Here is a 25,420-nt window from a genome sequence, read left to right on the forward strand (position 1 = left end):
CACTAACGAGTTTAAAATATGAAAGGTTAATACTGGAAGAAGCCAAAGTGGTTCAACATCTAGCCCCATCTGGCTCCGCGGCTCTATAGAGTCTTCTGCCTTCTGCTACTTCTTATGTTTTGATTTCTGGTGATATAAAACAAGAGATGTTGTTTATTTCCTGTTTTGATTGGGGGTGGGGGGGTGGGGGGGAGGGATCAAACAAAAGGGGGTTCTGGATCAGTGTGAAAAATAAAAATTAGATATCATATGATTAAAAACAGAGGTAGGTCCAGAAAATTTTAGAATTTTTTTTTAAAAAATGAATGTGTTTGTGTGTGTATAGTAAATGATGCATCTGCTGCCTTTAAATCGTGGATTAGCATTTGATTGGAAGAACAATAATTCAAAGGAATGTATACTATATTCATCGAGGTGGATGTATGTGTTGATTGCTATGATTACTTTGGATCCTATGTGAAAATAGGACAACAAATTGGTATTTTGTTCTTTTCAGTCTGCCTTTTATACTGAGCAACTAGACAGAAATGAATTTATATTGCTACTCATGGACTGAATCTCCAAAACAAAAATTTGAGGCAATCCGGACTTTATAATGAAATTGCTGCTCAGGTATCAAACTGTAATACTCTTTGGTTGTTTCTTGTACTTACTTTACTGTCTCTAGCATTTATTTTGTTCCATACACTATCCTCATTTTTGTGTTCTGGCTTTTGGGGTGGATTGTTTTGTAGAGAGTATAAATGAGTTGAAAAATTGAATCTCTGCTAAAAGGGCAAAGTATAACTGGATTGACAGATCACCCTTTAAACATAATATATCGGGTAGATCGATGAATATATATCTCTAGATGATAAACTAAGTTGAGGGCATTTGTGTGGACTATATACTAGTTCTATTGAACTTTTAGGAAAAATATATATTCGTTCTGTTGGGAGCTACTGGGGATTGGACATAGATAAATTTTGTTCAAGGTTGAATTCACCCTTCAAGGGATTGGTCTTTTAAATTTTATGAGCAGCTAATACAAAATTAGATGGTTTCATTGAAGCTTACTTCATCAAGATATGAAGCAGAGATATCATATTTCCGCTGATTGGGGAAATAAGATCTAGGGTAAGTTGTGCTGAAGAAGAAGCTTGGATCACAAAAAGTGAGGAAGTTTCTTGTTCCATATATTCCGTTCTCTGCTTTTCCACTTTTCATTCTGAGAGACCGAGAGTTGCTGAATCACTTGATGCAGCAAGGCAAGTAATAGCAATAACATTTTGTTAGAGGGAAGAAAAATACAAGAAGCTAGATTTGAAAATTGAGTCTTCTACTTTATCTGTCTTACTTATCATTGTCTAATAAACATTTTTCTTCCTGGTGCATTTCAATTTCCTTTGGCAAGTATTCTTGGTTAGCTCAAGATTAGTTTGTTTATCAACAAAACAAAAACTTGTATTTAGTTTTTTACCTTATTACAGGTTGAAGATGTCTTATAGAAGATCAGGGAAAAGTGGGAGCACTGATTCGGAGTTGGAAGAGTTGAAGTATAAATACTACAAAGATTTAAGAGATGAAAGAGTCAAAATTAGACGTTCTGGGAAGTATTTCAAATGCCCATACTGTCAGGATTCAAGTAAAGAGTATGATTCACAAGAGCTTCTACGGCATTCTTCCCGCATTGGTAGAGATTCAAGGAGTACTAGTTTTAGAGACAAGGCTAGACATTTGGGATTGTTTAAGTACTTGGATAGGTACATAGATGCAGACAAGAACACATCTGAATCAAGTCAGAGAAGATGTTCTGAGCTATCATGGAAGATTTCTCAAGATGCTAAGAGTAATCCAGTTGAGCCACCTCAGATCACTGAGAAGTCTGAAGGCGGAGGAAAATTTAATCTGTCTTCTGCTAGGACCATTGAAGCAGTGGATAGACCTGTTGATGGTCCTGAAGAGCCCCTGAAAATGGGAAAACTAAATGCGGAGAACAGAGTGGTATCCAAACCTCCTCCCAGAAGTACCAAAGATGGCCTGCAACCCCAACCTCTCCTAGCAGCTAGTAGGCCAGAAATCAGCAATGCCAAGGATGATCCAATAGTTTTTCCTTGGATGGGAATAGTAGCCAATATCCCAGTTGAATATAAGGGAGGGAGGTATGTAGGTAACAGTGGAACAAATCTAAAAAAGGAATGGATTGAGAAAGGGTTTAATCCACTGAAGGTTCATCCTTTGTGGAACTACCGGGGTCACACCGGATATGCCATAGTTGAATTTAAAGGGGATTGGTCTGGATTCATGAATGCTATAGCGTTCGAAAAAGCATTTGAATTAGATAAACATGGGAAGAGAGACTGGAATTCAGTAAGATGTCGAGATGATAAATTGTATGCTTGGATTGCACGTGATGAAGATTACAATGCTGAGTCTTTCATTGGTAATTATCTCCGTAAAAATGGAGATCTTAAGTCAGTTTCTGGAATACAAGAAGAGAACAAGAGGAAAGATTCAAGGCTACTATGCAACTTGACCAATGAGTTAGAGATGAAGAACAATGAATGTGAAGAGATGAAGAAGAAAATAAGCAGAGCAGAGGGTTTTATGGCTAATGTGGTGAGTCGAAAGGAGGAGATGGTCCAAAACTACAATGACGGTGCGTTTTCCTTTTTGCCTCTTTGTTGTAAACTAGTCACATAGAGTATTTTTTCTCTATCTTATTGCTTCACTTTGACACAATGCAAAAATATACACCTGTGCACAATTTGCAAGTCATATCATGAAGTTGTGTGCATTCTTTTGTTGTTTTCCTCCTCTAATGTCCTATGATCTGTTTCCTAGAGATGGAGATGATGCGGGATAAAGCATTCAATCAGCTCCATGATTTCATACGTGAGCATGAGAAAAGCAAAATGCAACTTGAAGCTCAAAAAAAACAATTGATGCTACAAGAACAAGAATTGAGAAAACGCGAAGCACTTAATAAGAGTGAGAAAAGAAAGCTTGACCTCCAGAAAGAGATGGTAAGAAAAGAGGCATACAGAAAGTACATTTTTTTGCAGGTGACACTTCACAAAAGGGGAAGTAGAGATGATATTCTTTGGGTGTTAAAATACTGCAGATATTCCTTTTAAAGATATTTCACATAACTCTATCTGATTGGAAGGAATTTGAGTTACTCGAGCATATCTAGTGTGGTCATCACCGCCTTTCTGCTACCACTTTGCTTGCCTGATAATATTGTTATAGGAATTGATTCGAATTCCAGGTCCTTATATGTCTTCTGATGCTTAACTTGATAGCTTTTTTTCTGAAATTCTTTATCTGCAGAATGAAAGGGCAATTTTGGAGCAGAGAAATGCAGATGAGAAAATGCTGCAATTGGCTGAAGATCATAAGGTGTGCTGTGCACTTTTGGCTTAAGAACGGCCTCTGTGAAAACACAATACTCCATAGCTTTTAGCAATTGACTTTGAGCTTTTATTTGCAGAGAGTAAAGGAACAACTTCATAAAAGAATAATTGAACTTGAAGCGAACCTTGATCAGAAGCAAGCGCTACAGTTGCAGATTGAGCGCTTGAGGGGTTCCGTGGAAGTGATGAGACTCATGAATGAGGAAGGAGATCTCGAAGCTAAGAAGAAACTGCAGTCAATTCAAGAAGAGATCAAGGAGAGTGAAGAAGAACTTGATAGCTTGGAAACACTGAATCAAACTCTAATTATAAAGGAAAGACTTACAAATGACGAAGTGCAGGAAGCCCGTAAAGAACTAATCAATGTGAGCATTTACACTTTTTTAATTCATCCTCGTAAATATTTGTTTATAATGAAGCAATGTGATTTTACTGAACGAAAATTGGAGGCAAACATATATGCTTTAGAAAGGTTTTGGTTTACTTTATTTTTGTCCACCAAAGTAATACGCATTTTTATTCACCTTCACGAGCAGAAAATCCTTCTATTTACTTAGGAGTTTAAACGTGACAGATGGATTTCCAGGAAAAAATGAATATACCATACGTCTGCCTTTTTGGGAAGTCTAGTTCATCACTGCTTGAACAGTATGCCCACCTACATTACGTGCCATCGTCATTCACAAGTTTGTATCTGCTAAAAGTTTAAAATTCTCTATAAAATTCTGGAGATATGCATCACAGAGGAACCTTCTGGAGATGGTAAATCTAACTGGATAGTTTATTTTGCTCCTAGAATTGTTTCCCCCCCAAGTATGTCCTTGCTTTAATCAATATAATTTTATACATAGATGATCATTAACATTTTTTTGGTCATTTCAATTTATCATACTTGTTGCTTGTTTGTTATTAATTCCCCCCCCCCCCCCCAGTTCTTACCATTCTTCATGACATGCTCCATTAATTAATTTCTTTTTTGGTCTTTCAAATTCATCATACTTCTTCCTCTGTAATATTTGTTTCTCAGAGATTCTCATTCATAATTAGCTAAAGCTTGCTAATACTGCATGGAAGTGCAAATGATTAAATCAGACCTACAAACATGCCTCGATGATTAATGTTTATAAAAGTATTTCCATAACATGAAGATGATTTCAATCTCAACCTGCCAACCTGTTCTGTATGAACAGCAATTTTATGTGCAATCTTCATGTTCTTTCCCTTTGCTCTAGTTAATTAGTGCTTAGATTTATTTTCTCACAGGGTTTAAGGGAGAGCGGTGCTTTTATCTGTGTCAAGAGAATGGGGGAACTTGATGAGAAGCCATTCCATGCTGCTGCCAAAAAAAAATTTAATTCTGAAGAAGCAGCAGAGAAAGCATTGGCAGTATGTTCGTTGTGGGAGGACTACCTGAGGGATCCAAACTGGCATCCGTATAAGATTATCCAAAAGGGTCAAACCGCTGAGGTATGTACTCTTTTTAACTAATATTACATGTTTTTTTTTTTTAATCTTTACTCATGCGATTTTTATCTTTACTTTTGCTTTCTCAGGAAATAATTGATGAAAATGATGAGAAATTGAAGGAACTGAAGGCCGAATGTGGTGATGAAGTGTATCAAGCTGTGGTAACTGCGTTAAATGAGTTGAATGTGCATAACCCCAGTGGCAGGTATCCAGTACCTCAGTTGTGGAATAACAAGGAAAAAAGAATTGCATCATTGAACGAAGGAGTTGCATTCATTTTGAAACAGTGGAAGTTGCATAGGAAGAAAACAAGATAAAGCATTTGACTAAACTTTGAAGGGAAAGAAGTAGTTGTGGAATTTCACTGGGTTGTTGTTGTTGTTGTTGAGGGGAAAGAAGTAGGGAGAATTGATTGTCATCACATGATTAATTCTAGTAGGCAAGCTCAACTATATTCAAGTCTGCAAAAACTTCATTAGTTTTATTATGCCACCCTTCATTTTGCTCTAAATTTCAGATGAGACAGTTTGTTCTTTATCTGCTACTTTCTTTTGTCATTAGATACATAGCATCTTCAAGTATTGTGTGAATTTTGGTCACAAACAGGCAACAGCTAGAAATATAAGATAAAGTCATTGGATAGTACAAAGCTGATTTACAGAGGAGTACTCTGTATTTTCACAGCACACTGCTCTGTCATTCTCTTTATCAACAAAGCCTGTTCATTTTATCCTCTTCCTCTCTTCCATTGGTTTTTCAGGAATATTGCCTGACTCTTCATTCTTTCTCACTGATTTATACTACAATCCTCCATTTCTCTATATTGGAGTTATTTCAGCGTGAAACAGAGAATGGTGGTAAGGCTACATACCCACCACTTTCCCCAAATTCCATTTGTGAGATTACTAGATATATTGTTGTTGATTGAGTAAAAAATCTTATTACTATATGGTGTTAAGAGTATAACCGAAGAAAGAGATCAATGATGATACTAAGTAAATATGATTATCGGGTAGAACTCTCTACTCAATTATCCAGACATACATAATTTCCTGTGCTTCATGGATGTCTGTAAAATTCCCATGAAATTGTGCTTTCTGCTGCCCCTTCATAAAGACTACTTGGAATATGCAAACTATAGTTCAACTATGTAATTAGGCTACTCCTCCATAGTCCTATATAGTAATATAGTACAACACGTGTCATCATGTCAAATTCAACAACATTGAAAAATATAATAAATCGATTTAAAAGGGCAAAAACAAAAGATTTTACATCGGAAAATTTCTGTTTTATCATGTAGAATTCAGTTATTATATAGCATATTTATCCTGGGATGTCACTAATATATTCAACTGCTTTTAATGGCTAAGCTTCTACCCATGAATTTCCCTTTTCAACAATTTAGCATATTTTAAAGGCCAGAAAATGTCCGTTAAGGTACCAAAAATGGATTTATCGAAATCTTGTAACTTGGAAGATACCAAAAATAACATAGTACATATATTCAATTAAACTACTACAAATTAATAAAATACATAGGTCTGAAAAAAAGTAGTGTATACTATTAATTCATGAAGACCCTAGATTTGATATAAAAAGAAAAAACAACAGTGAAAAAAATATAACAAACTATTAGAAAAATAATAACAATAACTGAATAATGCAATAATCAAAACATATGACGGCTAAAATACAGTTAATAATGATATAATATATATCCCTAAAAGTAGCTGCGGGCTACATGTTTTTGCAGCCGCTTCAGCTCTTCTGTCATCTACACTTCATCCCTTCTCAAATCACAAAACTCACCAACCCTTCCCCTTCACCCAAACAAAAAAAAAGTCCATAAATAAAAAGACCTTACTTTTCCATAATCCCAACTCCAGAAAAGCATTTTCTTTTTTTCTAACTACTTTCACAATCCTCCAAAATACCCATTAACCAAAATAGTCAAACATATTTCTTTTTCCACTTTCACTGTTTAAACTCTGAAGTTCTTGCCAATGAAAGTTTGACCAAATTGCCAATGTGCAGGTGCTATATTCCATGAAGTAGAGCTCCGTCTATCACCAGCTCTAACCCTAAATGAAAGTGACTGACCAATCAAAACTGAGTTTGTTTGCCAATTTTGCCCCCAGTTCCTACTCATACTTATCCAACCAGTCTTTGAACCTTTAATGCTAAGACTCACGATATCCCCTGCACCTGCCACGTTGGTAACCAAAACCAAGTTGAAGTAACGGAAACCGTTAATTGTGAACCTTATTCCGCCTTGCTTCCTGCATGGCACCCTGCGTAAATAAATAGAAAAACTCAGGTTAATTTAGACATCCAAACGCTAACGTGGAATGTAGGCTGTAAAATAACGACTACTGCGGTCCACTACATAGGGGTTGGTGTTTAACATTATTATGGAGCACTGTGCCTCGTTTGAATTTACGGACAAGTTCATATTTGATCGAAATTATTTATGGATCGAAATAATTATATTTACTGACATAGCCCAATAGTGACAATTGTGTACTGGGTACAATAACAGTAATTAATAGGGCAAAAGCATGCGAATTGTACATATGAGAGGTTATTTTCCTTCTACCCCAATAAATGAAACAGAAAACTGACAAAAACCAATAATGAACCTACCAGAAGAACAAACCAAAATGGCACACAAAAACACAGTAAGTGACAAAGAAAGATAAGAAAATCTTACCGGCGGTAAACGACGGGGACAATTCCGGCACGGTATTCAGCGATATGGAGGAACATAGGCATGGCAAGGTCGAAATGAGGACGAGGAGGGTTACACCAACCGCCATTGTCGTTAGGCAGAGCATAGTTAGGAGGACAGAAGTTAGTAGCAGTAATGAAGATGGAAGGACTTCCGGGATGGCACCATTGTGGGTAATTGTCACACTTGATCTCAAAACACGCTCCACAACTTAGTCCATTGTTGAATAGAGCTGTGCTCAGTGCTCCATTGTTCACTCCGTAACCCTGACTGTATAGGTTACCATACCCACATGCCCCACCTGTAAATCCATTACATATCTTAAAATTAGTCTGAAATTTTAGTTATATCATACTTTTAGATCTACAAATTGACTTGCATTTCTCTGAAAATAGAACCAAAAAGCTAGAGAACAAGAGCAAAATAGAGTAGAAATGGGGCATTTCAAGTACTTTATGTAAATAACCACAAAACACGCTGAAAATGGTGGCATACCCATAGATTTACAAATTTACTTGCATTTCTTTGAACATAGAACGAAAATTCTAGAAAAACAGACCAAAAACAATAAAGCATTTCAAGCACATTATGTGCAGGAAAAAATGGTAGTTGGTGAGTTGAATAAGATTATAGTGGATATGGTGACATACCCATAGTGCCAGAGGCATCGCTACCGCCATAGAAGGTAGCATGAGCACTCTGCCATGCTCCAGCAGTAAAAACACCTGGGATTCTTGCTTCAGCTGTTAGTAAAATTAGTGAAAAAAGAGAAGCAACACACCAAGCCACATTCAAAAAACCCATTTCTGTGGAATAAAAAAGAAGAAGTAAACAGAGGGGAAAATGTATGAAGAAAGAGATGAAAGATGAGGAGGAAGTTGTGGAGGGAAAGAGGACTACTTATGGAGGGAGCTAGGAAAGTGAATCAGTGGCAGTTGATGTAATTATAGTAGCATTACATATCCCTTTTTGGAAATGGCAGTAAACGATAATTCAACTTTTCTTCGGTGTGTGCTTCACGCTCCAATAGAGAGATGCTTTTCGGAGACGGACTTTTTGGTTTTTTTCTTTAAAATTTAAATTTAAATTTTAAACTTTGTATACTCACAGATTATACTCTCTTCGGTTTTTTTTAAAAATTCATCAATATTTAAAAGTTAAAGTCACTTTTACTTTTAATTTTTACAGTATGGTCCATAAAACACTTTTTTGTCTAATCAGTCTTTTCGCATGAAATAAATTGATTAAGAAGCTAGTGGTATCTACATGAAAAAATTAGGGTAGAAAGTCGAAGGACGATCCTTTTTATGATCCATTACAAATATTTTAGATTTATTTATTTTTATTTATTTAAAAAAGAATATTTAATTTTTTATATGATATATTTAATATGATAAGAATAAATAATATTTTGATACATTCCACATATTTTTAATTTAAAATCATAAAATTTTAAAAAAAATTAGTTTATTAAATTATGTGTTAAGTCAAAATAAATAAAAAAATTAAAATGAATAGAATAAATATAACATAAAATATTGTTAATTTTTATTCTAATTCTAATTAATCATTCATAAGAGATTATTTACCTTTATTACTTGACATGTTCTAAAAGCAAAGGGAAAGCAGGTGGATGAGTCCATAATTAACGGGCCTAATGCGAAGAGCATTATGGGCTTTGGGCGGGCCCATTAGACAAAGGTTTCTCTCGAGCCGCACGCGCGACGCACTTTGGTAAAAGGAACAGGACTCTAAGGTCCGCTCTTTCGCCGTAAATTGGGGACCAAACTATTTTAACTTTTCCCCTACTAGATATAGAATGTTTTGTATCTTTGGCTTACAAGTTAGATTTGCTTGTATTTTATTCTTTTTAAATTCTACTCGAATTAGCTCGAATGTGTTATTGTTATTATTTTGATTTGGTATAAATTTAAAAAAGTAAAACAAAATAATTAAATATTATAATCTTATTAAAGTTGTATAAATTGATCTTATGACATTAAATATATTAGGCAAAAAAATTAAAATTAAAAAATTATCTAAAAAAATGAGAAACACATTAAAAAGAAAGAAAGATACGACAAATAAATTGAATAAGAGGCGGTAATGTATTTTTATGCAGGAGAAAGGGTTAAAATTTAAGAAGTTTCATGGACAATTTACATGGAAATCTAATGATTGTGTCCCTCCAAATTATACGCTACACTTCTTCATGCTTTCTTCAAGTTATTATTAAACGCATTCATGATCTTAGTTTTAATGAATTTATTTTTAAAATTTTTCTTACAATAAGAAATATTATATTTTTAAAATTATAGGTTCAAATATTTATTTAAATATTAATAATTTGAATATTGTATGTGTTAAAAATATTCGAAAGTAACCTCTCTTTTTTCGAAAGATGAAATTGTAAAAGTAAAGTTCGCATACACTTTATTCTTTACAGATCTTATTTTGTGAAATTCTATTAAATATGTTATTATTGTTGTTACAAATATTATGTTAAACCCCAACTAGTTTAATGTTAGTACTACATGCAATGTGAAACTATACTATGGCTTAAATGAGCTTTTAGTATATGCATAAATCCAATCACAACAAGTCAAAAAAGTTCGACAAAGTTCACGGTGGGACAACTTATATTTTTAAGAGGCAACCATTCGAATTGCAATGCATGAGCTCAAATCTTATTATGTTATGATTAGGTCTTTCTTTATATTCCCCATTTGTTTGTTTTTTTTATAAAAAAAAAAAAGAAGCAAAATTGAGAAAATAAAATATTCACGGGAGAGGAGACAATCACGGAGATTTCCTCTCCCTTTTGTGTAAGGTAGATCATACAATATTCATTCTTTTTCTACCAAAAATGGAACTATAAATGTGAAAAATTGGATGTACAGAGGTAGGGGCACAAGGAAAGAATATCAACAACGAAAGCAGCTGACATTGATACTGAAGATGAAAGCTAGGGAAGCGAATGTATTAGGTTCCCCAATAATTCTAGTCATAAATGATCAACTGAGAAGCATTTGTAATGAGATTTTTTAAGAGAAACTTACAGAAATTTCATTAGTTTAGGAACTAATAATTTAGATACATTCTAGTTTGCAATAATACGAATCTTATCAAATTTTAGTGCATTCAGATACGTCCAGATACATGTATATCAGAATACATGGGGTCAAAATTAAGTGTAATTTCTACTAGATACATTGTATCCAAGTGGATTCGCATGTATTTGGGATACATAGACAAATCTAGCCCTCCTCCCTCGTCTTCCTCCCATCTCGCTCGCCACTCTCCTATATATATGGTATTCCAGATACATGCGAATCACATCAGATACATACAGACACATGTATTTAGTGTGTATGTAGTGTGATTCGTATGTATTTGGGATACATGACTATCTCGCTCGCCTCGCTCCCTATTTTTAGTGTATCTGATAGCAAACTAGGTGTATCTTTTTCAATATAAGATAGAAAACTCTTAATTAGTGTTCTAATGATATGCCGTCACTCGGACTCGAACGGAGATGCATTAGCTAGCACTGCTTCCTAAGAGCAACATGTCTATCAAGTATAGATTGAATTAGTCTATATGATATGAATGCATCTCTAATAAAATATTTTTTCCATTTTTTAAAGTACCAGAGTCTTTCATGAATTCATCCAATTAATACATACAAATGGAAAAGTTAGAGAAACTTTAAGATAGTGAAATATGTTTTGAGATTAAGTTATTGAACTACTCAATACATAAATCCTAATATAGCATTGTACTTATTCCAATATACACACAATTTTCTTTTCAACTTCAATAATAATATGTTCCTTGAAGTTCAATCTCAAATACACTTTAGTTTTGTCATCTTCAAGTAAAGAATTTAGAGAAGAAAAAGGAAATATGAGCAGCCGACAGTAAGGACAAACTTTGATATCCCAAAGCCTTTGAAAATGGAGATGCTTCATTCCGGTCATTTTTAATCTTTTTTTTTTCATACAAGATCATTGCTTTTGATTTTTGAAGTACAAATATTTTAATTTTGGGGGGTCAATTCCTAAAAAAGAAAAAGTATTAATTAAGGTAATTATGATGTAACTTCATGTTTGGAAGGACGTATCTTTCGGTAGATAATTAATTAATTATGTACTCTAAAAATTAGTTCACCTCGAATAATTTGTTTTTATTGTGTTCTTCACCTTTAGTATTTGGAATTTTCTTAACGTCTTTTAATTAATTTAATTTATTGTCAACGGCCACATAGTGTTAGGTGTTAGGTATTGTTACTCTCATTTGTACTGCTTCTACTAAAATGGCATCTTCTACAGTGTTACTGATTGATACTCTACTAAACTAAAAAGAAGAAGAAGACAAAAGAAAAGATTATTTATATATATAAAAAAAGATTATAATTAAAGCATCATGTTACGTTGACCTAAAATGAAATGCATTTCTTTTTAGAGATGAAAGGTTTTTACTTTATATATGTGTATTTGAACATGCTATCAAATTAAAACCATTACCTAACTTTCAAAATCTTCAACTTTTTACCCAACTCTCTATCTAATTTCTATCTTGCCTACATACATAGCTTGTGGAATAACAATTATTTCAATAATTATACTCTCTTCGTTTCAAGTTGTTTGTTTGATTTTAACTTGTCATGAAGTTTAAGAAATTAAAAAATACTTTTGAATATTATGGTCTTAAAGGTGTCATGTGGAAAGTTAGAGTTAAGGAATTGCCAAAAAAAAAAGAAGCAAAATTGCATTCTTTTTCAAAACTGACTAAAAGGAAAAGTAAGATAAACAAATTGAAACGGTGAGAGTATATATTACTACTGTTTTCAAAAGATAGCAGCACCAAATTAACTAGCTAGTATACATGAATGGACATATTGTAGTAATCAAACAGCATATTTCTTGTCATTTGAGTACAATTTAACTCAAATTCTTCAAAAATTATTTGGATCGACAGAATGTTTTTGGATTCAACTGCATGACACAAACCATAATTGCCAGTATTACGTTTAGTCTACCAAACAAGCTATTTTGTAATTTGGAAATGTATCCAAGATTCATAAATGCTACACCAGTCCTTCCCACTGAGGTGTGCTTGCAAGTTTAAAGTTGTTGACTGAGAGTTGTAACTAAAAAGCCCCACAACTAAAGGGAGCTAGTAGCATTTAAGAAAAGATTTAACCTGTACAATTTTAGCATGTTCATTATTATTATTATGTAAATATTTTAAGCATATGATGCAATGGTGATGTTCATATGAGACTATAATGCAAAATTATGAGTCTGAAAAAAGTAAGCCTACTTCCAAAATCACAGTTAGGAGTTGGTTTTCTGGGGACCAATTCAGTATGTGGAGAAATTCCCTTTCACGGTTACACGTTAAACCCCTCCCCCCCTTCCAATCTAATTTCAGTCCCTGCCTCTAATTAAAGAGACAAAAATAGGAAATATTCATATGCACCAAATAATTATAGCAAATCAAGCAATATAATACGAGGAGTTGTAAATTAAAGTGAAAATACATGGAGTATTCCTAACCAACGAATAACTCTAATAGGCATGTGGTCTAAGTGATAAATGTTCATGTGTAAGATGTGTCTTGCATTCATTGATTTTGTACCAATATAAAGTGTATGTGAGTTTTTTTTATTAAAAAACTATCAAAGTAAACATCTCGCTCTATACTTTAAGAGTGTTAATGTGGGAAAACCTAATTGGAGAAAGGTTCCAACATTGGGACCATATAAGTTTTCGTAAAAAGGCAGAAATGACGAACCCATGTAGTAACTCCACGTTTACCATTTGCTCATTTTCTCTTTTTTCTTTTAGGACCATAGCATTGAATGCATTTCTTCATGAGAGTTGAGACATGCCAACATCATCAAGCTAAGGCTACTCATAACCAATCCAGGACCAAACTAGCTCAACTACCATCTTAAGTAACCTGCAAGTCATTAAGAGTACTTTTTTGGCCCCTCCAGTAATACTACCAAGGAGGTCTTCAGGAATATTATAATCAATAAAGTCATCACAAATACCCGCAACTATTAGACTGACATACATGGTAATTTACTCTGTTTAGATAGGTACTGTTCATTTATGGATAATCAAATCAAGTTATTTGTCTCTGGTTGTTTTCTTAAGTAAAATTGCAAGACTGTACCGACCAATTAATAGATGTTACTATACAATTTGAGAAGAAAACAACCTCTTAATTAACATGAATTAACAATTTACAATAATTTTCAAGTGCAGAGTGATAATGGACTTTGTTACTCCTATCTTGTTAAGATTGCAGACTGATAAACTGAGGCTTAGACCTCGCTTAGTCATTAATCTCTGTATTGTGAGGCCCAGACCACAATTCTTTCATAGCAGTGCCTCGCTATCTATTATATCCATGTCAAAGGAAGACTAGCCAAAAGTATAATCAAGATACTAGTAAACAAGAAGATATATGGTCTCAATGCCTGAGCAAATGAAAGCTCATCTGTGAAATATGAATCCTCAAACATCTTCTGGTACTAATGTCAATCAAAATGGAACAATGATCTCCCATTTGGTGAGTGAAACAGTCTGCTAACAGTTGAGTTCATCTAGCTTTTACAGAAGTTTCAGAACTAGGATCAAACTTTGACAAATGGTGTATACTGAATTTTCAAGCAAACAAAAAAATTACCATTCAGTAACTAACTTTTGAGTGTGAACTTCAACTCTAAGCTCACTCGACTCATGATCATGTAAGGATCCACCTTGTAATTTCTATGGGTTTATAGCACAAGCTGCAAAATCCTGCATCAGAAATCAACACAAAAGTTAAGAAGATGACAAAGCTGAGTAGTTTAGGTTATCAAGTCCTTTGAGACTTGAAATGGACAAAATTCTGCTCAATTAGAACAGTCTATAATGAACTCTACGTACAAGCTTGATCAAATTCATCCAATAAAGAACCAACTGCTCTATCTTTTTATACTTCTCTATTGGATATTGATATTAGTTATAAGTAAGACGAAGATAAGTTGTAAGAACAACATAAAAACCAGTCAAAAAATCACTATTGGGTAATGCAATCTGAAAGTAAAAGTTTTTTACAATGGTGCAATCTGAAAGTAAAAGTTGGTGACAGCCATAAAGATCAAGATGAAACCTGGCTGAACGGATGTCTCTTCTGCAAAAGTGATAGCAACAGAACTTTTGGAAAACCAAGGGCTACCATCTAATGAAATTCAGCTCAAACTACATCGTAAACTATCAGTATTACAGAAACCTGTGAAGATGGAATCACTAAATGGTCAAATTTTCAAGCTGAGTTCTAGTGGGAAGAGTTACCATTCTCTTAACACCATACCTTCGACGGAACCTAATATCAGTATGCGGGTTGATGATAATGGAACTCGAGCAGAAAGTTTGGAGATGAATGGTACTCAGGAGGCATGCCTCTTGTAGAACTGTACTCACTTGATAGGCCACCAAGACGGTATTCAGGTCGTAAGCCTGGTGGAGGATTATACTTGGGGTGTCTGCCTGGCGAGTACACAGGATCCTGGGAGGAAAAATTCTCAGAGTATAAAACATGGTTTACGAGATCCCGGAGTCCTGCTTCCAGATTTACCAGCTGATATTCGCGATGCTCTACTAATCCATCCTGTCTGGGATAATCATAATGCTCTGCTAAAGACTCTCCTCTGTAAATATCAGGATTTAGCAGTTTGTCCCGCCTATAAGAATCACGAGGCTCAACCAATCCTCCCTCTGGAAGTATCACGATTATGTGTCATTGTGTCCCATCCATAAACACCGTTTTCCAATGTTCTGTTACGTGATTGACCAGCAGCAAGTGATAGTGAATTTTGAGGCGCTAATGGCAGCAGCAGAGTTGTAACTACATTCCTTTCCAGCGGATGTGGATGTGAGTGGTACCTAGGCTCTTCCACCCACTTACTTAGTCCAACATGTTCAGGTTGTCTAGTTTTATCCATGATAGTCCAGGTCTCTGATTTGATTTGTACACCCGAAGTTTTGCTAGCAGAAATGAAAGCTTACACAAATTCTTCACCTATTGATTTGCAATAAATACACGCAAATTGTTGGCATGATTCACCAGGAAACTTATAATTATCAACATCCAAACAAATGTAAGGATTTCCAATAAAATGCAAATACAATGTCCAGGTACCTGCTCGGAGGTCAATTTGCAATCAAACTTTGTCTTCGAATAATAGTTTTTTTTAATCACTTCCCTAAGCTTCTCCTCTGCTAATGGTAAGCAATCATCAACATGAATGCTTGTTGAGTAAACTAGGACTTTGAGACATATTCAAGCCATCAGCTTGAGGGGGGTGTTGAGTTAAGAAAACAAGCTGATGTAACCATAGTTAGTTAGCTAAACTAAGTTTGTTAGAAAGTGGTTAAAAAGTTAGTTAGGAAGTGCAGTTACAAAAGTGTGACTAAGCTGAAAATTGTTACTGATTAAGTTGTACAAGTTTCTCATTCTCATTCAGTTATCATACCACACTGATGCTGATCTCCTTCTCAGTAGCCAGAAGATTTGATGCTCAATAAGATATCTGGCATGTAGCATTTTCTTCCACATCTGTGATCCTCCATTTTCTATTCTCCACGCCACTTCATTTGCATGCTCCTTTTGATAATACTTATTCATCATATACTCACTCTATAGTGATGACTTTGTTTGAAAATTCCACCATAATTTGCAAAATAAGTCCATTGATACATCTTCCATTAATCTGAATCCTAGTCCCCCTTCCTTCTCTGGCAAACATAAATTGCTCCACTTTATCCAATGTCTTCCTCTCTCTCCAACATAACTGCTCTATAAAAATTATGCCATCACTTTTTGAGCTTGATTCAGTAAATTCATGGGAGGATTCATGACTGACAGGCAATGAATGGGAGTGATTTGGAGCACATATTTTATTAGAATAGCTCTTCCTTCATAGGATAGTAATTTTCCTTTCCATTCTTGAATTTTTGAACCAATCCTTTATAAAATCTGCTGATAATATGCTTTTTGCTTCCTTTAATAGAATATAGGGCATCCCAAGTAAGTGAAAGGGAATTCCTTTCTTAGGATTCTTGTTGCTACCTCAACTATCACTGCTTCTCCTCCTGCTATAGAATGATGCATATAAATAACACTCTTCTCCTTGTTTATTTTTTGTCCAGAAGTATCTTCATATCTCTTCAAAGTATCTGTAATCATCTGCATTGTTCTCACTTCTGCCTTGCACGTTATAATCATATCATCTGCAAATGCTAAATGATTCACTTTGAGACTACCTCTTGGCATTCCAAACCTCTTAAAGTCTTTCTTCTCCATAAGAGCATTTAGGGATCTAGACATAACTTTAGTTGCCAATATAAACAGGGTAGGTGAGAGAGGATCACCCTGTTTAAGTCCTTTAGAAGATTTAAAGAATCCATTTGGTTGTTCATTTTATAGAATCGAGTACTTGTTGTTACTGATTAGTCTTAACACCATATCAATAATCCTTTCTCTAAAATCTATTATTCTTAATACCTTAGTCATGAATATCCATTCTACCCTGTCATAAGCTTTAATCATATCCAATTTTACAACTAGATTTGATGGCTTTTCTTTTCTGATTTCAGCAATGATTTCTTGCACTAATAGCACATTCTCTGCTATACTCCTTCCTTGCACAAATTCTACTTGTTCCGAAAAATAATCTTAGGTAACACTGCCTTAAGTCGTTCATGGATAATTTTTAAAAAGATTTTATTCACGAAATTACTTAAAGAGATAGGTATAAGATCTGAGAAAGTATTCACATTAACTTTTTTAGAAATGAGCACTAAATTCCTATGGGTTATAAACTTTGGCAGCTCTGCCCCTCCAAAAAAATCCCTGATACTGTACATGTCCTCTCCAGTGATGTCCCATGTTTGCTGATTGAAAGTTCCTGTCATTCTATCCGACCCTCCTGCACCATTCTTATTTAGTCTTATAACTGTCTCTTTGACTTCATCTACTAAAGACATTCCCTGAAGTTGCTCTTTTTCTTCCCCATTAATCACGATTGGTAGTTCATTCAGCATTTCAAAATAATCCATATCTGCTTGTTTTGTAAACTGCTTTATGTAGAACTCTTCAGCTGCCTTTGCAATTTGGAACTTGAGAGTTTGATCAAAAATATTTTTGCAACCCTAAATACCTCATCCTTGCTGCCATACATATGAAGAATCACCACTCTTAACCTCTTAATTTCTCCTTCAAGCTCCACTTTGGCCGAGAGCCCTTCTCTCTACCTCCCTCACTTCTCTCTCTAAATTACTTTGGTCAAAAAAATGAAATGAATGTATTTTCAGCATTATCCTTTAAGACATAGTCTTAATATGCTATACATGTGCAGCCCCTAGCCTTTCACATGATCCCTCTACATGTCTTCTAGCTATTTAATTACTTAACTAGTTTAGAAGGAGACCACACAAGTACCTAGGTTAATTAGTTTAATTAACCCCTAATTTTTACCTAGTCATCTAATCCCAATTAAATGAACTCCTACTCTCCAAAATATTTTCTAATTAGGATTAGAAATTAAATATTTCTAATTCGTGTCCGAAAACTATCCTGTTTTTAACTTGAGTCGATTCTCTTGCGAATGACTCGATGTATGAAAATACAGAATATAACATGTTCAGTAGCTCACGAATAGTCCAATGCAAAAAATACAAAATATAACAATTACCATACTATTTATGACCTTTTTTGAGCCTACTTATAGTGATAAAAGGCGGTGGAGTTGTTCTGCCACGTGTCCACCACGTGTCTACTTGCGGCAAATGCCTTTATTCAGTAAAATGGTCATATCTCTTGATAGGGACATTACTTTCTCATTACTTTGTTCATAAATCACCATGGTTCCAGTCTTTTCATCTTCTTTATTGTTTTGTCCCTCTTTTACATCTTGTTCTTCTTTATTTTGTTTTGCATCAACCTCCCCTTCCTCTTGTTCCTCTGCAATTATCTCCTTGTCATTTTAGTTTTTTGATTGTGTCTCAGTTTGCCTTGTATCAGATTTTCCTTCCTCTTGTTCCTTTACAATTATCACCTCTTGTCTCTCTTCTTGTCTCTCAAAATTTCTTGTCACCCATTCTTTCGTGCTTCCGCCAAACTTATTTGTATTATCAGTTTCCTTATGTTGTTCTCCCTCTTCTCTCAATGCAGCAAATGAATTGTCATCTTGTACATCTTTCCTCCTTTCTATATGTCCATATTTATTCCTCTTATATTTGTTTCTACTCCGAATCATCCACTCCTGTTTGTTGTGTTTTGGTCCCACAACTTTTTCACTCGTCAATGTTCTTCTTTCTTCCTCTTTCGCTCCTTACTTATTTTTGAATTCTTTTTCCTCCTAATTGTACTCTTCTTCAATCCTTGAATGATACAGTTCTGGATGGATTACCCAACAATTGTGTTCGTCATGTCCTTGTAAGTAACATTCCTTACAGTATTTGACATGTAGTCATATTACACTTTGATCCACTTAAACTTTATGACCCTTGTTACATCATCTTCCTCTGTTATTCTGACCCCTGTCACATCATCTTCCTCCGTTATTCTAATTTTTTGTGGCAATTTCGCAATCAGATCTACCTCTATTTTGACTTTAGCACAATTAGGTCTCGTCTGATTCCTCGTTGTCATGTCTACCGTTAATGGCTTACCTATTGCTGCAGCTATAGAGAAAATTGTCTCTTTCGCAAAAAAGTTAGGCAGAAGATCTGGAAAGAATATTCATGCTACTCCTATCGTTGTTTCAACATCTGGTTCAAACCAAGGGTCCCATTTTAGTTTTCTCATCTGTCAATAATTCTCTCTTGCTTTCACATAGAAGGCTGATGTTGAAAGCAGATGCACATAGTCCTCCAAACTTGTGAGTCAGATTAAAATATGTCGTGTGTCCAAAACGCCAATAGTGCACTCACTTTTAATTTCATATTGACTTGTTATTGTTCATCTCAACTCCATTATATCAGGTTTACCATACGAGAATTTGCTAATAATGGTGAATTGTAGGTTTCCCTGAATAATAAGAGACTTGACTTTCGATGTTTTCTAAGTGATATTCAGTTCTCCATGAATCATTACTATAGGCTTGGGGGGAACACTAATTTGTGTTGTGATGGTCAATTTTGGTTTAAGAATATTGGCAAACTGGGCACTATTTGTGTTGTGATGGTCAATTTTGGTTTAAGAATAATTGCAAAGAAACACTAAAACGTCATCGGTCACACCTAAAATTTTGATTTGTAACCTAAAGTAATTTGTTTCCATATCTATTAAAAAAGAATTCAACAATTTATATATGATTAAAAAAAATTAATTTATATCATTTTTGGACAAACGAATTTAATTGAGCGTTTTTGTCATAAGCAAAATCTTTCATATCAAGTTTAAATTCACACATTTTAAAAAAAAAAAATATTTTTTAAATTTCGTAATTAATTAAAGTACACCACATAAATTATTAAGTGTATGAATTATCGATTATTGCACTTAAAACTAGAAAAATACTCCTAAATTCAGTCATGAGGTGTGTATCGTATCAATAATTTTTGAAGTTTACGTATGAGTGTTTGGTATCCTCACTCCACAGCATTCGTGTCGAGAAAAAGGATATTGTCCCACTTGCTCCGAATGACAAAAATATCAGCGGCTAATAAACAGATATTTACTTTAGCAAATCAAATTACGACTACATAGGGGCATTTTCGTCATTCACCTCCTCTTTATAAACACCAAAAATTCGTGGCCAGAACGAACCAGAGCCAAAATTACCCGTCGATTTTACAATATCCTGACCGCTCACTCCTTTCTTCAAAATTTCTCAGCTGTCGTCACGTAACCACCGGTTCATGGCCGGCGCGTGGTATCCCATCGCTCGGCGCGTGCTCGTTTCCACTGTCATCGAGCTGACCAGAAGCAACTCCCGCGCCGGAGCTTCGTTTCCGGTCCGGATATCCGCCAGGAGCCATGGCGTATCCACTTGTGAAGAGCGAGAGGCACCTCTAGGACCTTCCTGTATTTTCGTCGGACCTATTGAGACAGCTAGCAAAGAAACCTTAGAAGCCCTCTACCGCCAGGTAATGCTCATCTCACTGTTAGGAATATTTTTGGCTTGTATGAAGCTTTATAATTTGCACTACTAATGAAATAAAGTGCAAATTGGTTATCAGTAACATTGACTTCTTTTCACGGCCTAAATTACCTCGTAGAACTCTTGATATTGATTATCTTCTGAGTACTGTACAGTCTGTATGTTTGAGCTTTTGCTTAATCAAAGAAATGATCACTCATATGTGCCTTCAGACGTTCACATACTAAAATCTAAATGCTCTCTTTGTTCCAATTTACGTGGCACACTTGAAATTCCGAGAGTCAACCAATTTATTCTTTGATCGGGATTTCTTTATATGTTAATTATTGCGATTTGCAGTACTTTTTACATAGTTTTCAAATATATAAATTTTATTCAAATAACATAAATCTTCTATGTACGAATTCACGGTCAAAGTATAGAATTTTACATAACAAGAATAACAACATACTTAGTTTAATCCTATATAGTGGGTGTTTGGAGAGGTAGAATGTACGCAGACCATAGCATTAGGTAGAGAAGTTGTTTCCAATAGGGCCCCGTCTCAATTAAAAACAACAGAATGCTTAAAGTATAGAAGATTGAACGTCAAAATTTCAATTGTGCCACATAAATTGTGACATCTCGAACTTTCAATTGTGCCACACAAATTGGGACAGGGGGAGTATGTAAATTAAGGAACCTATCATGTGTTAAATCACTTGAGTTTAATGACTACCTAATTAGTAGCACGTTTGAGTGATTTAAAGCTTACTGATGCTTTTTGAGTACTTTATGTTTGTACTTTGTACTTGTTGTTCGAATTGTTTGATAATTTGATGAGGAGCTAAAGAAGATGCGAGTGGTATATATGAGGTCCATCTCTGTGATTTTTAGTCCTTGGCCAAAATCCCGGCCTTATAAACTGTATGGATTTCAAAAAAGATTTATTAGTAGGTAGTGTTTGTGAAAATCCCCTGTAAATTCTTGAGCTATAAAGATTGGTGGTAACACAGAAAAACTTGGTGTTTTTTTTTTCATTTTACCCCCTGTCCTGCTGCTCTCTGATTTTGTACTTCTGTTTTCTCTTAGGCACGTGATGCTTATTACAGTGGAATGCCTTTAATAGTTGATGATATGTTTGACAAAGTAGAGGTAAGTTTCTCAAAATAGTTGATAGCTAGGGAAAGCTTGAACATTTTTTTTTATGTTCTGATCCTCATGCACATTGTTTTTTTTTTGTACTTCAGTTAAGATTGCGGTGGTATGGTTCAAAGCATGTAATCAAGTATCCCCGCTGTAGTCTCAGGCGGCACTCAACTTATGCTGATGCAGAGGTGATACTACTGTGATATGAATTGCTTATTGTAATACTACTGTGTTATACATAGGTTATGTGAATTGGTTTATTGTGATATCCATTTGAGTTTTTTCTTTAACTTTGTTGGTCATAACTATTTGTGTTTGGAATATTTCTTCCATTCCTTTTAAAATACTGTAAATGTGAGTATTCAAACTCAGAGTAATATTATAACAAGGTCAATTTTAATGCAAATTTAAGATACTTCAAACTCCAAGTGGAAGTATCTTAAATTTGCATTAAAATTGACCTTGTTATAATATTACTCTCTACCTTAATTTTCTTTTCTATTGCCTCTAACTTGTTTGATATATTTAAGTCCAGAAAATTATCATGTGCCAATTTTGATCCATCCACTTTGCTTGTGCTTTGTATTTCTTCACTAAATCCTATTAGATTGATATTTTCCTTGGACTTTATATTTGTCCTCTGTAGTTAAAGTCTCTGTACCTGCCATGGCAAAAGGAGAAAGAAAACATTATGGATGTACACGTACATTTCTTACCCCACAGTGCTATTTGCAAATCTAGTTCAGCTGTGTCATTCATTCCCTAGAACTATATTTGTTTATCCTGGAGTAGTTTTTCTACTTGTAGACCAGGCTTTCGTCCTACACTTGAATATTGATTAATGTGTATGTAGGGCAGGAAGATCCTTCACAGGTGTTTGCATTAGCAAGCGTATGGTTGTTGATTCTTGGGTTTGGGAGTTCATTCTTGATTGTGCCTCTAATCTGCACCATCGCTCAAGCTTATCAAGACACATTTGATTCAGGAATGCCCTACACTGATCAATCTTTTGAGTTGTTTACCATTCTCAATGGAATCCTTTTTATGGTATTGGGATCTATCATAGGCTTTCCAATTGCTTCGGCCTCAGGTAATGTGTTTTCTTTCGTGAACCCTCATTTATCAAGTTTAATCATTATCAATTGTTTGACATAAATCCTCATACTGATATATAAATTACTTAGATGTGCTTTTAGAAATTTTAATTCAGCAATATTTAACTTAGTTTATTATCATGTCTGTTCCCCTTCCATTGACATTAATTTTCTTTGGTTTTCTTGGTGTTCATTAGTTAGGAGTTCTAGTGCAAGTAATATAAGTTGGTGAGAATTATAAGCATCTTTTAGTTCCTCAATAGAAAAAGGCTACTTATAAATAGAAAATGGTTTTCTTTATCCATCTTAATTTACCTGCTGCTATCAAAGCTTTTTTGCTCAGGTTGATTGACATCAAAGGAAAAAAGAAATGACATCTTATCATTTTGGATCTTATAGTCTGAATGTTCTGCCTTTCTTTAGATGAAATACACTTTTGGTCTTTGCAAATGAGTGTTTTCTTCAAAAGGTGGCGAAGAACTGTATGAGAATACCTCTATTTATGTGTGCACAAAAGGAACCTAAGCATCTAAAAGAAATTTTGACTTTAAAATTCTTGTTTGAATCAGCAATGCTAGAATTGAAAATGGGAAAGTTCAATCACATCTTGTCAAGAATTGGAGAGGAAAATTTAGTATAAGATTGATCCTTAATAGTTTTGTTCCCCTTAGAAAAAATTTGCATCATGTTGATACTGTTGCAGAATTAAGTACTAGAGTGAGGTTTGCAATAATTTCATTAAGAAGGTTACTTTCAGGAAATGGTGTTTGTTAAATTATATATTTTCTATTACTTTCCTCCATGTTGTACTGTTTTGGTGATGATCACCAGTGTAAATGTGATTGTTGAACCATATCTAGAAGCAAGGCTGTCCATAGTTTTTGAGAATTTATTTCTTCAATGGATTCCAATTACAGTTTATAACTTGAGATAACTAATCACAGTTGGAGCACTTCAAGGACTTTGGAAAAATGACTTGGTAGCGCTGAAAGGAGCATGCCCAAACTGTGGTGAGGAGGTAATTATGAACTAGCTTCTCACATCTCCACAAATATTTCTAGAAGTTATTGATATGGTTCCAGTGAAGGAGGGTTAAATTGTATCACCTTGTACTGAAATGGATGAATCTTATAGCTCTCACCAATATTACCTTCAGGTGTTTGCTTTCGTGAAAGCAGAGAAATCCAACCATTCCCCGCATAGAGCTGATTGTCATGTTTGTGGAAGCAGATTAGAATTTCAAACCAAGGTTGAGTTACTTTTGACCATGACTTCGATTCTCATCTTACTTCACACAACATACTTACTTGGTTGGAGGAGTTTTGTACATTTCCTTTTTGCTGTCATTTACATTGGATAAACTAGTTTGCAAACACATGATAACCCTTGAGAAATAATTATTGTGATGACAGGTTATAAGATTTTACTCTAAATAATTGTATTAACATTCTCTCAAAGCGGTCATAGAACTCCTTGTACACTTACTGCTCCAGCTTATCTGATTACATGTAAATAATGGGTTAGTTATATTTTCTGTTTCTTGTGTCTGAAAATAATTGGTCTCTTTTATGATATGATATCTCAATTTTAAAACTTTTGCAAGATCATATTTTGTTATGCCATCTAATGTTCTATAAGAGAAGATAAAACTATAAATCTTAAGGTGTTGAATTTGTTTTTCTCTGCATCTTTAAGAAATTTGTAATTCATTTCATTTTTGCACCATTCAGATTCTTATCTCATTGAAGAATGTAATTGCCCTAATACCATGTGCTTTTACTGCAGCAATCCATCTCAAGACCTGGCAGACGTTGGGTTTATGGTCGCGTTTACTTAATTAGACAGAGGCAAAGATGGGCGTGATAATGATGTTGGTTGAATTCCCCTCAGTTAATCCTGATGATCACGAAACGTTATGTACACCTTCTTATCAGTCACAGCCAGTTCGCCTTCGTGTGCTATCTCCATACTAAATAGACTTGGAAATTATACTGCAATCGGTTGAAAAGCTGTTTGGGTTCTTAAATCCAACTCAACGGCATGTCTTACATCATGAAACATTTACTAGTACAATAATAGAAGAATTCATCCCAGATATTTAGAAACTACAGTGTATTTGCTCATGCTTGGAGAAAATGTAGTGAACAGAATTGTTTTTATGAAATGAAAATATCTCATTTGTCTATATGTGAACTGATCATTTGGTAGTACGTTAGCATAATCCAGTATTTGGTTGGCTCCTCTTATTCAGCATCTCTGCTTCTATGCCCATTCACATCAAAATGTACAATTTATCTCCAACTTCAAGACAATGAAAAGTATAGGTAGCCAATTCAAAATTGCCCAATTATTAGCTTATTCTCCACTGAGATGGAATACTGGTAGACAAAAAAATTGACATGAACTCTATAACTGAGATGGAATTAGTTGACATGTTTTG

At 34.6% G+C, this 25,420-nt stretch overlaps 4 protein-coding genes and 1 long non-coding RNA gene across 7 annotated transcripts; 2 read left to right on the forward strand and 3 right to left on the reverse strand.

Annotated features, from left to right (window-relative positions):
* Positions 1-203: 203 nt before the first annotated feature.
* On the forward strand, positions 204-5,399 carry LOC129900258 (factor of DNA methylation 4-like). 2 transcript variants are annotated; one of them, XM_055975186.1, is made up of 7 exons: positions 210-612; positions 1,470-2,638; positions 2,824-3,005; positions 3,313-3,381; positions 3,473-3,760; positions 4,659-4,862; positions 4,949-5,399. In XM_055975186.1, exons 1-7 carry the CDS (start codon positions 596-598, stop codon positions 5,177-5,179), a joined length of 2,160 nt encoding a protein of 719 aa, XP_055831161.1. In that variant the 5' UTR covers positions 210-595; the 3' UTR covers positions 5,180-5,399. The 2 variants fall into 2 exon arrangements, with proteins under 2 accessions (XP_055831162.1, XP_055831161.1); XM_055975187.1 differs by lacking the exon at positions 4,949-5,399 and having other exon boundaries at positions 204-612; positions 4,643-4,863.
* Positions 5,400-6,523: 1,124 nt separating this feature from the next.
* Positions 6,524-8,490, reverse strand: LOC129900918 (expansin-A6-like). Its single transcript, XM_055976002.1, has 3 exons — positions 8,244-8,490; positions 7,576-7,894; positions 6,524-7,156 (listed from the first exon to the last, which is right to left on the reverse strand). Exons 1-3 carry the CDS (start codon positions 8,395-8,397, stop codon positions 6,847-6,849), a joined length of 783 nt encoding a protein of 260 aa, XP_055831977.1. The 5' UTR covers positions 8,398-8,490; the 3' UTR covers positions 6,524-6,846.
* A 5,582-nt stretch (positions 8,491-14,072) lies between these two features.
* On the reverse strand, positions 14,073-15,565 carry LOC129900678 (uncharacterized). The gene is made up of 2 exons (XR_008769669.1): positions 14,764-15,565; positions 14,073-14,408 (listed from the first exon to the last, which is right to left on the reverse strand). It is a non-coding gene; the product is annotated as an uncharacterized LOC129900678 (long non-coding RNA).
* A 1,091-nt stretch (positions 15,566-16,656) lies between these two features.
* Positions 16,657-19,305, reverse strand: LOC129900203 (uncharacterized). The gene is made up of 4 exons (XM_055975129.1): positions 19,168-19,305; positions 17,393-17,756; positions 17,158-17,306; positions 16,657-17,025 (listed from the first exon to the last, which is right to left on the reverse strand). The coding sequence occupies exons 1-4, from the start codon at positions 19,303-19,305 to the stop codon at positions 16,657-16,659; spliced, it is 1,020 nt and encodes a 339-aa protein (XP_055831104.1).
* A 1,106-nt stretch (positions 19,306-20,411) lies between these two features.
* LOC129898891 (PGR5-like protein 1B, chloroplastic) lies at positions 20,412-25,165 on the forward strand. Of its 2 annotated transcripts, XM_055973606.1 has the most exons (8): positions 20,412-20,744; positions 21,830-21,892; positions 21,988-22,074; positions 22,533-22,589; positions 22,745-22,976; positions 23,925-23,998; positions 24,137-24,229; positions 24,766-25,165. In XM_055973606.1, the coding sequence occupies exons 1-8, from the start codon at positions 20,517-20,519 to the stop codon at positions 24,841-24,843; spliced, it is 912 nt and encodes a 303-aa protein (XP_055829581.1). In that variant the 5' UTR covers positions 20,412-20,516; the 3' UTR covers positions 24,844-25,165. The 2 variants fall into 2 exon arrangements, with proteins under 2 accessions (XP_055829581.1, XP_055829582.1); XM_055973607.1 differs by lacking the exon at positions 22,533-22,589 and having other exon boundaries at positions 20,413-20,744.
* The last annotated feature ends 255 nt before the right edge of the window (positions 25,166-25,420 follow it).

The sequence above is a fragment of the Solanum dulcamara genome, chromosome 8, assembly GCF_947179165.1.
Source record: "Solanum dulcamara chromosome 8, daSolDulc1.2, whole genome shotgun sequence".
Lineage (NCBI taxonomy): Eukaryota > Viridiplantae > Streptophyta > Magnoliopsida > Solanales > Solanaceae > Solanum > Solanum dulcamara.